We start from the raw sequence: 13,574 nt of genomic DNA on the forward strand, positions 1-13,574 counted from the left end.
TGTAGTAGTCCTTTTGGAGGGACTAGTGAGGGGTAGGGAATAGGACAGAGTCAGAACTGGTGGAAGGTTCATACAGCAGGTCTAAGGGTAGCTTTTGTTAGACTGATAATTTCCTTACTGTGATTAGATAACGTGGAACAAAATGAGTCTTGCATGGTGGAAACAGTGAGAGTTAGTCAGTCTAAGAGAACTAATTAAGCCTTAATTTCATAGATATTGGAGGCAAAAGTTCAATATTCCATTACGGCAATAATATCTTGAGGTTTCTAGTTCAAAATTCTAGTGGTTTTTTTCTGAGAAAATTGAAGCACAGCAGTCTATTTATGAGGGGCTTTTTGTGCTTTGAGAGAACTTGCTTTTTTGTGGGTGCTACAAAATTTTTTTGACCCAAAACTTGTAAAAGTAATAAACAAGAGAAAGATGTGGAACAAGGATTGGGGCCAGGCAACAGCTTTTCGGAAGTATGAGTCAAAAAGAAGAGTTACTGCTCATGGGATGTTATTTCACATACTATTTAAATCAGTCGAACTATGAGTGCTGATGAAAGGGCCAACGCCTTTGTCGTTATTCCTGTCATATTCCTGTCATCTCACTCTTACCTTGGTACAGTGATCCTGTGGTTGCAATGAGAGAGACCCTTCTTTGTCCACTAAGATGATTATTACTTTTACCGTTCTTCTAAAAGTCCTAATTCTTGTACCACACCTTCTGTCATCCTTCCAAAGCTGCTCTTGCATCCCTTACAGCAGTCTACTCAAACTTCCATCCCTGATCTCTGCTGCCTTTCCTTGCAGAAGACCTTTGTGTGGCAGAACATCTGCAGCGCGCTGACAAGGCTGTACCAGAAGCCCCATGCAGAGCAGCAGGCTGCTGGCACTGCTTGGCTTTGTAACGTAGGCCAGATCTCTCAGCTCTGGCACAGCACCTGAAGCAGCTGGGCTCCATGTATTTGTGTTGTGCTGGATCTGGAAAGACATGTGCGGAAGCTGAAGTTTCAGGGAGCTTTTGCCTTTGAAGAGAATTCAGCAGATCTGGTAGCGATTGAGCTAATAAGCCCTGTTGGATGAGGCTTGGTTTTTCATGGATAGGCTGTTCTACCCTTTGAAGTGTTTTGAGTGTCGATGTATAAGGATTTTTGTTTTAAAGCAGGGTGTTCCAGCCTCTCCCTCTCTCCCTATTAGTCAGATGATGAAAATCCTTCTGTACTGGAGGAGGAGACTGGATATATAAGTAGTTTGCTTGGCCATGAGTGTTTATACTTATGTCTGAAATGTTATTGGACTTAGTTGATATTTTTAGTATCTGTACCTGCTTCTGCATAGCTTTTCATTGCATAAAATACAGTGCAAAAATAGAACAAACTCACTTTTCCTTGGCTTTTTTAAAGGTGACAGTAACTGAATATAATCTTTGCATTGCACAAGGTCTCTCAGAGAAAGTTACATTTTAGAATGTGAATAAAAAATTTCAGCCAGAAGAAATGGAGTGATCCAGAACAAATTGTCTCTAGAAAACAAGAAAAAGTGTGTATTCTTTTTTTTTTTTTTCCTCCGGTTGCTTCTTAAAATAAGAGGGTGTGTTCCTTGTCTGTTAAGTCAGGAACCTGTTAGTAATTGGAGATGAAAAAAGCAGAAGCATATAATCAACTTTAAAATTATGTTTTCAGATAATAAACGTTTTATTTCTTTTTCTGCTGTGCTTATTTTCAATCCTGAAGCGTTTGTTACCCCTTTATCACAATTGTCTTATGTGCTGATAATTATCATGTCACAGAGGATTCTGGCAGCTTGGGCTTTGAAAGGTAATAATTCCCAACAAATTCTCCATTCATACAAAGAACTGGTTTAATTAAAAACTAGGGCCTACCAATATATATTAAGCCAAGTATTTCTGGAAAACTTTTTTTTTATTTGTCAGCAGAATCTGAAAGCAATGTTCGTGATTATAAAATACGTACATACAATCTGTAATATTATCTGCATTCAAAATCAACAAACCAGTCTTTTTATCATTCTGGGAGATATTTTTTATTATGCTTTTTGTAATGTCTTTAACAACTGAAACACTATGATTTGAATATTGCTGTTGGAGTGTGTAAGCAAACAGAATATTAATGAGGAAAATACTCTTTATCTTTGTAGGCATTACCACCAGCTCCAGTTCAGAATCATACAAACAAGCATCAAGTATTCAATGCATCTCTCCAAGATCATATTTATCCAAGCTGTTTTGGGAGCACTCCAGATTGGAATAGCTCTAAATTTATAAGTCTTTGGGGTTCAGAGATGATGAATGACAAGAACTGGAATCCTGCTACGTTTTTACCTGATACAATTCCTGGTGAGGGTTTGTTACTACTTCACACTGACTAGTTAAAAGCCTTATGTTCTGAAATGGAGTGTGACACTTTTTCCAGGAATGGTAGGTCTCATCGACGTGATCTTGTAAGATGTGATTCTGGCAGAGGTTTACTGCCATTTCCAGTGGGGCTGAAAATTAAAAAGTAAGTTCTTATGTATTGGGGAGAGGATGCTAAAGGCAAACAAATAGCACACTATTTTCGCCTACAGTCATTGTAGAGGTAGTTTTGTCTTCAGATGTTCAGGGTCGCAAAGAAATAGGAATTAAGGGGAAACCTTTGGTCTTCTGCCACAAAGGCCTGCTCTCTTTCTACAGGGTCATAAAAGCACTGGTAACATGGTACTACATCCTACTACTTCTTACAATAACTGCATTGTCATTCAAAAAGACAGAGGCATAAATCAAGCAAAAGATAATTTTAAGCCTGGAAGCCTTTGGGAATATTAATTGTCAAAGTGAAAGAGTAGAAGAGAAATAGTGAGAAAGAGAAAGAAATCTTTCCATTCACATTATACCAAATCTTAAAATGTCTTTTTTATTTACTTGGCTTTTATGAAAAAGGAAACTTGATTTTGTGTGTTGGCTTTTTTTTTCAGACTGCTAACTTGCATCAAGCTACTCGGTGATATTTAAAAAGAAAAGCATTAAAAACCTCCAGAAAATTTCCCCTATAGGATAGCACATTCATTTACAAATGTAATTATGGGTAGCTGTTCCAACAAATGGTTAGTGGCAAGCTTGGGTGGAAGCTTTGTCTGTCACAAAGGTGTTACTGTAGCCAGCTGGAATTTCCAGCAAGATAAGACTTCTGACGTTACACTGGTAGAGGGATATGTTGTTCCTGCTTGTAACAGCTGCATGGCTAACCTGGTCTTCAGCTATTGAAGCTTATCTAGTTAGTATGTAAAATGGTGTCCAGTTTTAATTTTAAAATTGTAAATGGATAAAGCTATCTTGTAGCATCTTTGCTACCTGTCGACACACATTTTGTAGTCTTAAAATTTCAACTTTAACGTTTGTGACTTCTGCTGAGACTTGTAAGCACTTTGGTTACAGGAGGTTTTTGGTGGGAGGTAGAGGCAAAGGAGGATCCCTTCCCTAATCCCACAAGTCAACATTAATATGTTCTTGCTCTTCTGCTTATAAATAATTGAATGTTTAATTCTAAATGCCATAAAGACAATTCTGTTATTCTTATAAGTTACTATGTGTGTTTCAATTGAAGGGAGTGATATATTAGCACCAGCACTCTCAGAAATAAGACCCGAAGCACTTCCTACTACATCTAGCAATGAAGCAACAGCAGTTACTGACAGCAAAGAGAAAAAAAATGCTGCAAAGAAGAAATGTCTGTACAATTTCCAGGATGCCTTTATGGAAGCTAATAAAGTTGTCATGGCAACCTCTTCTGCCACTTCTTCTGTCTCCTGCACAGCAACTACAGTGCAGTCAAGCAGCAACCAATTCAAAGTATCATCTAAGAGACCTTCATCGATAGGTAAGGATTTGTAATTCATGTCCAGCTTAGTAACTGACTGAAGTACATTCAGCTAACCATAAAAATGTATATGTGTTTATAGTAACAACATTATTCATTTTGAAGATTTTTAATTGCTGTTCTTCTTACTCTTGAGTTACCGTCTCTGTACTTCTGGATTAATGAACTTTGTAAAAGATCTTCTTGTTAGGGTTTGAAACTGGTAATAGAAAGGTGTTGAAATACTGCTGATTTTTACCCAAGCTGAGAACATCCAGCACTTCACTTGATTGTTTGGGTAGTTAGTGGAGACTTAATTATTTTTAATTGTAAGCACTTTCTTTTTTTCCCAATTTAGGTGAAGTGTTCCACAACATCAATAAAGAGGACCATCGACATTCTGCACCAGTTGCACCACGAAATAGTCCTACCAGTTTAGCATCCCTTCCTTCACTGTCTCCCGCTGCTCTATCTCCAGCCTCTACACCACATCTTCCAAATCTTGCTGCTCCTTCTTTCCCCAAAACTGCTGCAACAGCCCCTGGATTTGTGGATCCTCATTCAGGTCTTTGTCCTACTACAGTTGCACCTCCTACTTCAACCACAGACAGCTCTGTAAGTGCCCCACCAAGTGTCTGCAGGTAAGTTTGTGGTTGTTACTGTTGTTCTTTTTTACATAGAAGGGCAATTCAAATACAGTTACCTCTTTTCCTTTGCCAGTAGTGGTAGTGTGAAAGAGCAGCTCTGTGTGTTCAGCAAATGAGACTGAGTTCAAATACTTATTCTCATATGAAGTTAATATATTATAAATATTATTTCCATTGCAGAATCTAGTTGACTTTAGAGGCTTAAAAACAGATGTTTCGTCACTTTTAGAAATGTGACCTGGTATAAATAAGTCAAGCTCTATTCTTTCTTTATCATTGCCTGTAGTGATTGCTGCTGCTGAGACACAAACACAAATGTTTCTGTTTTCTGTCATTTTGGCACTATGTGGCGATCAGGAATGAAAAGCTGTGAAAAGTTAGGGAGTCTGTAGACAGATTTAGCTAGAACTGAGTGTCACACAGGGTCTTGAAATCTGCGACATAGTAACACTTTTTCCTGACTCTGCTTAAGACTGCTTAGGGATCAGTCCCACCATTTATACAGAGATTATAGTGTGGAAGAATGTTCTGATTTCCAAAGGTTTTCAAAGATCTGGAGGCTGGGAGGAGTTTGCAGCGGTCTTCTGGTAGTGTTACGTATTGTGGCAGACCGGCAAGGTTATGTCTAAAGAGTGCAGGCATAGCAGAAAAGCAGTGGAATCATTGTTCTTAGTGACTCTGTGACCTGTTGGGCTGTGATCATGGCCGCTATGAATGTAGTCTTCCGAAAACTACTGCCGTAGCCAGGAGATAGTGTGAGATTTAGGCAGTTAGATAACAGCATACCTGAAGTGCTTCTAAAATTGCCCTTATTTCTGTTGTCAGCTGGTTTTATTGACCACAAGGTAAGTGACTGTTCTTTCATGCTCAAGGAATTATTGCAGTTTTGTAAAGAAACTTTCTTACCTAGTACAGGGAGAGAGTTGAATATAGGCTATTTAATGCAATAGAAATCCAACTTTTATTATCATCTCCAGGTGCTATCGTGATGAAGTAATTTTAGTTCATAGGAACAAACTGTGAGAGAACCCAGAAACAATTATTGCTGTCTGTATGAATCAGTGATGTGCTGTAATGGGAAAAACTGCTTTATGCTCTAGTCTTTCAATCTAGTGACTGAGCGACAGATCTAATGAAACCTTGATTTCTATGGAATTGTATCCATTAGCCCAGCACTTGCTATCCCACTGTGCCACTGGGCGCTGTAATGCTAACTCAACAGTCAAGAAACAGTGATGCAAAGGCTACTCAAGCTGACTAGTCAGAACGTTTACTCTGACAGGCAGTATCTCCTGTTAAGTGCAACAATTTTGCATGCATTTTCCCTAACTAGGATACTGAATTTGAACAGTGTTTTATTATGTCCTGGTCACTAATTCTTGAAAAACTTACTGGGGAAGGGGAGAAAGGAAAGTGAGGTTAGTAAGAAAATCTGCATGTCTTTTTCAGATAAAACAGATTATGGCCTATTTTCACCTTTCTAACATAAGAATAAAGAAATACTAATGCTAGATAACGGGATTTTTTAAAAATACTTCACTTTTGAAGCAAGATCACGTGTCAGTTTTATAAGAACTGGACAGTAGATATGTTGGGTGGACAGCTATGCAGAGCTCTGGAGGAAATAAACTGCTATGTACCTGGTGATTGAAGAGACATGCAAGTATGTCCCCTTTGGGGGGAAAAAAGGTTCAAAGAGAGCAATGGAAACATTTGGGGTTTAGCTGACCTTGAATTTTTTATTTAAGTCAAGAGTTTGAAAATCTCTCTAAATCCAGGGGATTTTAGAAATAAGTTGAGTACTTTGCAAGTGCACAGCTCTTTGGGCCACAAGCGATGGAGATGGGCAGCAGTTTCAAAACAATTCCATTTAAAAAACCTAGAATCATTACTTCTGAAACTGTTGTACATGTTTAAACCTGAGAAGAACAGTTCCAAAACTCATTCTCTAAGCTCTTCAGTCAGTGAGTCACTAAATGAGTTTTTATAAATCACTTTCCTACGTATCATCTTATCTTGCTGTTTGGTTTTGAGCACCTCCATGTACAAGCTACTGGATGAAGGCTTTAGGATTTGAATCATCACTGGTGGCTGATACCCCAGTTTGAGTCATTACTGATAGATGTACATGTAACTGTATGTGGGGTTTTTTTTAAATACCATATTTATTATAATCCAGATTTTTTTATAAGCTTTTTCTTTAATTTAACATAGCGATCCTGATTGTGAGGGCCATCGCTGTGAGAACAGTAACGCGTATGATCATCAACAGTATGATGGAGAGGAGAGCCAGGATGAAGATAGCTGTTCAGAGCATAGCTCCAGTACCTCAACATCCACAAATCAGAAGGAAGGAAAATACTGTGACTGCTGTTACTGTGAGTTCTTCGGCCATGGAGGAGTAAGTTGTTGGATTTTAAGTAGTCTTTGCTCTTTGTTACTTACTCATCATTGCATGTGATTTATCAGACTGCAACTAAGAGGGTGGCATTGGAGCTCACTCAAGAGAAGCAGTAAAAGGAGCATGGTTAGAAAGTAATCTTCCTCTTTGAAGTGGAGAACTGAAACAAACCTTTCCAACTGAAAGCAATTCAAGACCAATAAAAATCACTAAAAGATTTAGGAAGTAACTGACTTGTATAATAGGTACCATGCTGGGCTGAAATTGCAAACAGGAGCATGAGCTATTTAAATAACTTCAAAAAATTCACACACTCGTCTGTAGTATTGTACTTAGAAATGATGTACACTTAATATAGCATGTTTTTTAAAATGTCTGTGGCAATTTAGAAGCCATTCTCCCATTTGTAAAAATAGTAATCCTCAAAGTATTCACTTTAGCTTGATTTAAAAAAAAAAAAAAAGAAAAAACCTCTATTTTTATCTGGAACTTATGCAGTGTGAGTTTAAATGATACCCGTTCTGCATTTTTCTGTTTTCAATATTACACACAATTTTCTTTACTGGTGCATCTTGATAGGCACTGACTTGCGTTTGTATTTAAAAGTGTTTTGAAGAAATTTTGAAGTTCTGAAGCATGCAGGGTATACAAAATGTTTTCCCGTATGTTCTTTGTTTTAATACTTAACACTTTGAAGCATCCTAAAGTTAACCTTATGCCAGTACAATATCTAGTGAATTGTTGTAATCGTACCTTTCCTTTGCACAAATGAAATGCTAAGAGCTAAAGTTGCCAGTTTACGTTAAAATTTCATTTTCCTGCTGTCTTCATTTGTAAGTCTGTGTATAGTTTGTTTTTAGTAACCAGATAACTAGTAGAATTTGAGTCTCTGGCATTTTTTTTCCATTTGAAGTAAAAGCTGAGTTTATTGGCCATGTATTCGATCAGATGCAGTTTAATCTGAGAGTTTGAAGTGAATTAAAAGCACCTGCCCTGTGGCTGAAAGGGGCAGAGAGGAGATCCCATTTCTCATTGCATGTTCCCACCGTATCCATGATTGATTCATAGTCATTTGGTTGCACAGTAAGTTATTTGTTCTGCTGAAGTGGCAAAATGCTACAGGATTTTTAAGTTAATAGGCTTTGCTTTGCAGATTTAATGAGTTGAACTGGTGTAGCTCCAAACAGATCGGTGTCAGATCTGGTGCAGAGGGGAGAGGGTAAAGCAGGAGAAGGGGAGGAGGAATGAGGAGTTGAGAGGCAGGAGCAGCGGGTGGGAATACAGATTTGAAACACGATGCAAGGATTCAACTTGCAGCAGTGTTAACAAGTTATTGATGCGACCCTGCTGGAGGGTAAGCTGGCACGCTTCAGTGCAGGGTAATCGAGCCTTCACAGTCACAGACCAGAGGCCCATGTAGCCCAAACTGTGAAACAGGCTTCATAGAAAATGGAAACAGCAGCAAATGCTTGCTGCTTTCAAACTTTCAAATGTGGTACACCAATCACAAGAGAGTATGGAAATCTCCTTTCTTGCTTTTGAAGGTATTTCTTTGTCTTCTCACTTGTGCGTTCCTCTGCAAGATCAGTCATTCTTTCAACTGGAAAATACCGTTCACAAGCGAGACCCAAGTCTGACAGGTCCATTGCCTGTTAAATACACCGTCAGGTACTCATACAAACAATAAGGAATTTGATACTCAGGTTTGGACTTTCAGGTTATTTGAAGGTCTCTAAAATTTCTAAATCCTGAAAGGTCAGTGAAATTTTTGCATTTAGTCACTTAATTTTTGTCCTTCAGCCTCCAGCTGCACCAACCAGTAGAAATTATGCAGAGATGCGAGAAAAACTTCGTTTACGTCTAACAAAAAGGAAAGAGGAACAGCCGAAGAAACCAGATCAGATCTCTGAAAGGGAAAGTGTTGTTGACCATCGAAAGGTGGAAGACTTGCTACAATTTATAAACAGCTCTGAAACCAAACCAGTAAGCAGTTCTCGGGCAGCCAAGCGAGCTAGACATAAGCAAAGAAAGGTAAGACATAAAAGTAGTTTGTCCTAGACTTTACGTTTTTGAATCTGTGTGCGCTCTGTAAGTGTACCACTGTATAATGGCTTGATAATAATGGTGGAACTGTTTTCTGTGTAGTTTGTGGTGTGCCTCTGTGTGAACATAGCTAGCTTACCTGTTCTGATGCTATCTGAGGAGTTACATAGTAGACCGTGTCGTTGTTGCATGTTCTGCTGCAAATCAGCTTTGTTTTGGAATTTCCCACGCTACTTCTAAGTGTTAGAAATGTTAAGAACTTGATTGTTTTGTAGAACCGACATTTAAAAGTGGGGGAAGTTAGACAACTAGTGTTTCTGTACTGAGATAATGGTTATGATGAAGTATCTATAGGGAGCCAGGAAACATAAGGTCAGTGCTTCTATGAGAGAGGAACCATCAAGATGTGGTATTTTTAGAATGATTGCACTGGACACCTTGCTGTCCTGATTGAAAGAGGTTGAGTCCTGTGCCACGTGATGATGCGAAGGGCTATCCCAAGCTGGAGGAAAGTAGCAAGCTGCAGAGAGGGGACAGGGGAGAAGAAATTACTGGTTGCTTTCAAATGGAAATTGGCAAAAACATTTCTAAAAAACTCCAGTGAGTGAAAGTGAAATTATTTTTTGAAAATTGTATTTGCTGAGTTAATAGAAGAAATATTTTTTAAGTTGAACAAGCAAGAAATCAGCTTTTCTTACTGCAGTTGAAGTATCTACCTTAGGTATAAAGCTCAAAGTGCAAGGGGATTGGTTGCTGAAGGCTTTTGAGTTCTGGTAAGCACATTGCGTGACTGCACTGTAAATACTTCTTTTTTGTGAATTTCCTTGCTGGCAGTAATTCTGCGTTCTTTAAACGCTTCCGTGGGTTTGGAAGACCTGATGTTCACAAGTTGCATTATAATGTCGATGACATAACACTAGTCAGCAACTTGAGGGCTTAGTGAGTTATTTAGAAATAAAATTCACTTCGAAAAATTAACAGCATAAAATTCACTTTGCTCTTGTAAAGCAGCATGAGCATAAGAACTGGAATATTCTCATGGGTTTTTTTGCATAATGGTGAAAAGTAATCCCATACAGGCACTTCTAAATGCTCAAGACAATAAATGGACATGATTGTTCTCAATGTACAACTTCCTTTCATTTTGCTAATGATGCAAGATCAGTGCTGCACAGCAGTTTTAGGAATTCACAGAAATGGCTGGAAAAAATCCTTTGTGTCTTTGTTTCATGTGGTTCATGAACTTATGGCTGATACCAGGAAACTTTACCATCCTTATTTTTGAAAACTTTTCATCTAACTTTAATGTGCTTAGAGTTTTGCTGTAAAATGTTTTCAATGGTTACTTTTCTTAATGTTCATAAACACTGAAATGGAGCAACTCTGCTACCATAGCAAGAGAACAGGTAAATGATGCAGCATGATGCAAACCTGAGTTACCTTAGTAACACGCACATTTGTTAAGAGTGGAACTGAATGTTGTTTTCATTAGGCTTTTGTGGATGTCGAAAACCTTGATATGAAGTTAGGCTTAGCAGTAGCAAAGAGAAGATCAACAGGTGGTATTGACAACAGTCAAATACATTACAGAAAATAGAAACGTAGAAAGGATTTTAATCTACTTTTAAAGGGCAGCTTGTTTAAATAGTTATTTGCTTGCTGCGCACGCTTCTGGACTAAGTATGTTCCCATGTTAAGATCCTAGGATTTATAACATTTGTAGAGAAAAGTAGTAATAATCCCTAAAACTCTGATTTCCTAAATATTTATCACTTTCAATAAACCTATTGTTATTTTGCAGCTTGAAGAAAAAGCTCGACTTGAAGCAGAAGCCAGGGAGAGGGAGCATCACCAGTTGCTTGAGGAACAGAGACGGCGTGAGGAAGAAGAAGAAGAAAGGCTGAAACAAGAATTACAGCGGCTTCAAGAACTTCAGCAGTTGCGGGCTGTAAAGAAAAAGAAGAAAGAACGAACAAGTAAAGACTGTCAGAAGGTGGACATGCTTACTCGAAACTGCCAGGCAGTGAAGGAGTCTGTCCCAAACGCACCTGAAGACATTCAGAATGGTACACTTGAGCAATCAGAAAAGATCGACACCTCCTCCGGTTCACTGTCAAGACACATGAATCACACAGAACAGAGGCCAGTTTCAGAGACAGGCTGTGAACTATCTAATCCTGTAAACACTAGAGACTCAAAGCTGCTTTATCAGAAAGAGGGGAGTGTAAAGCAGCATGAGCCCCTCTCTTTTCTGCTTGATATTATGCATCAACATAAAGAGGGAAACAACAAACAGAAACTAAAGCAGATAAACAAACCGAGTGCTGAACAAGTGAAAAAGCCTGTTGAGTCCCCCAAAGCAGCTGAGATTCAGACTAAAACCAGGAACCAAATAGAATCCAAAGCAAAAGCAGCAGAGCTCCCGACACTTGCAGAACCTAAAAAAGAGGAGAAGAAATTAAACAATAACAACAAAAAACAGCTGAACCACGTAAAGGAAGAGAAAGCACCCATAACAAGTGAATCCCCTTCACCAAGTGAACAGCAACAAAATAATAAGCTAATACTTGCAGATTCTCCTCAACCAAAGGGAAAGAACAAGAAAAACAAGAAGAAAAAAGGGGACAAAGTCAACAATTCCATTGGTAAGTATGTAAGAAAGTTGAAGAACTTGGTGGTTTTTTTATTGTAACCATTTAAATCCTGAAGTTTGAAATCTTTATCTTCAGTTAGAAAAACTGGTGTCAGGAAAACTCAAGTCATTGTAATTAGAACAATGAGGAAATGCATAGAGTTTACTCAAGAGGTGTAGAATGCTGTAAAGAATGAATAAACTAGCCTATGGTGCTGGTTTTGTCAGTTAAGAAAGCCAGTCTCTTCTGCAAAGTCTATATTGCTTAAAATAAATATTGAAAATAATTCCGTGGTATGCTGAAATCCATTTTGAACCTCTGTAAAAGCAAGGTTGTTCTTCATACAGCATTAGAGTTGAGACTAAAGTTTGTCTCAGTCTTTGAGCAAGGAAAATAAGGGGATTCCACAGCTGAAGAATGATACTTTGTGCGTAAATACACATTTTCTCAGTGGAAATAATTCCTTTCATCTATTAATTACATTAAAAGATAAGTAAATTCAAAAACTAATATACTTTTTTTTTGTCAAAGTGAAAACTTACAGTGGGATGTTAATTAGTTGATAATATTGAATGTTTTCTCCTCATGAATACTAGTTTGTACTAGTACAAATTTTTTCATTTGACAAACAAAATTTTTAAAAAATTACAAAACCACTGAATATTGAGTTGACTTTAAGTTGCACTTGCATATTTTCTTGCCAACTTACTTTTTTTGTTTCCCTGAAAACATCTAACAGCTAATGCCAGAGCTGAGGAGCACATGCAGTGCTAGCTGCTTGGCCTTGCCAGCCCCACCGATCAAACTTCCCTTCTTGGGCACCAGTTTGTTCCTGCACGTGCTTGGTCTGGGACTGCCGGTTGGGATGGCAGTTTTGTGGTACAGACGTCTGTCTGCTCAGAGCACCCGGTCATTCCCCTGGGATCTCTGGGTAGCTGAGTGGTAATGGTACACAAATTAAGTATCTCTGGACCAGAATGACTTAACAGTGCAGTTCTCACTGCTGTTCTGTCTCGTCAGCGCATAAAAATATGAAACCTTAATCCTTTGACAGTGTCTGCCAGTGTTTCACAATACTTACGTTTATTAAGCTTTGTTACAAAAATGTAAACCAAATTCCTGGTTGGTGGAAGTGCTAGGTGTAGAGCCCAACTTTGTTTTTGTGGTTTCATGGTTGGGTTGAGTCAGCCCACTAGTCTTTCACTTTTCTTAAGTTCAGTGTCTCCATTCCATGACAACTGAGCAGTGATACAGAATTGAACCCCTTTCTCTGGTAGTTTGGTTCTTGTGCATTTTTTTGCATTTGTGTTATGGTATGTTTGGGTGGTGGGTGTTTTGTTTTTTTTTTTTAATTTCCTGAGAAGGAAGTGCTACAGTCATTGGAGCAAGACAAAACTCCAGAATTAGGGGCAGAAAGAGAAGACTGGAGATGTTTGAAGGAAAAACTGTTGAATGGGGGCAGAGGGTGTTTACTGTAGGAGGATGCAGGTAGCTTTCTGCATCTTTTCCTCCTCGTTGCTCCTCACCATTGTTTTCTGCTGCTTAAATCAAGTATCTTTACAATTTCTGAAAATGTGAAAAAACATAAGGACACATTTCATAATTTATAAAGACAATTGTGCTGCTCTCTGAAGAGTTGGATCTGGATTACAGCCTTGAGTAGCTCTGACTTTAGAACAACTAGAAGGATAGTATAATATACAATTTTTCATTTAGTTCTCATTTCTTAAAGACATAGCATTGGTGTACCAAATTAGCGAAGGCACAAAAATTGAACTAAAAAAAATTAGAACTGGGGTAATTGAAAGAACATGAAAAGAGAGAAACGAAGTTTGAGTTTTTGTTTTAACTGAGATTTAAAATTAAGTGTTAAGGCAGTGAACATTATTGCTTTTGGTACGATCTCTGTTTCTGAAGAAATTTATTCTGGCAGAGTATACATATTCCTTGTATGAAGGAGTAACTTCATAGTTCCTTGTTATGAGGATGCTAAAGAAAACCAGGGGTGTAGG

General features: G+C 38.2%; 1 protein-coding gene across 2 annotated transcripts in view; it reads left to right on the forward strand.

Moving 5' to 3' along the window:
• Positions 1 to 13,574, forward strand: part of FAM193A (family with sequence similarity 193, member A) — a 46,040-nt gene that overhangs the window by 27,576 nt on the left and 4,890 nt on the right. For both annotated transcript variants that reach the window (XM_010134879.1, XM_010134886.1), the window contains 6 exons: positions 2,142 to 2,340; positions 3,587 to 3,859; positions 4,197 to 4,479; positions 6,700 to 6,886; positions 8,687 to 8,917; positions 10,731 to 11,574. In XM_010134879.1, coding sequence (XP_010133181.1) covers positions 2,142 to 2,340; positions 3,587 to 3,859; positions 4,197 to 4,479; positions 6,700 to 6,886; positions 8,687 to 8,917; positions 10,731 to 11,574 — 2,017 coding nt within the window. The remainder of the gene's footprint in view (positions 1 to 2,141; positions 2,341 to 3,586; positions 3,860 to 4,196; positions 4,480 to 6,699; positions 6,887 to 8,686; positions 8,918 to 10,730; positions 11,575 to 13,574) is intronic.

The sequence above is a fragment of the Buceros rhinoceros genome, unplaced genomic scaffold (assembly GCF_000710305.1).
Source record: "Buceros rhinoceros silvestris isolate BGI_N320 unplaced genomic scaffold, ASM71030v1 scaffold19220, whole genome shotgun sequence".
Classification (NCBI taxonomy): Eukaryota; Metazoa; Chordata; class Aves; order Bucerotiformes; family Bucerotidae; genus Buceros; species Buceros rhinoceros.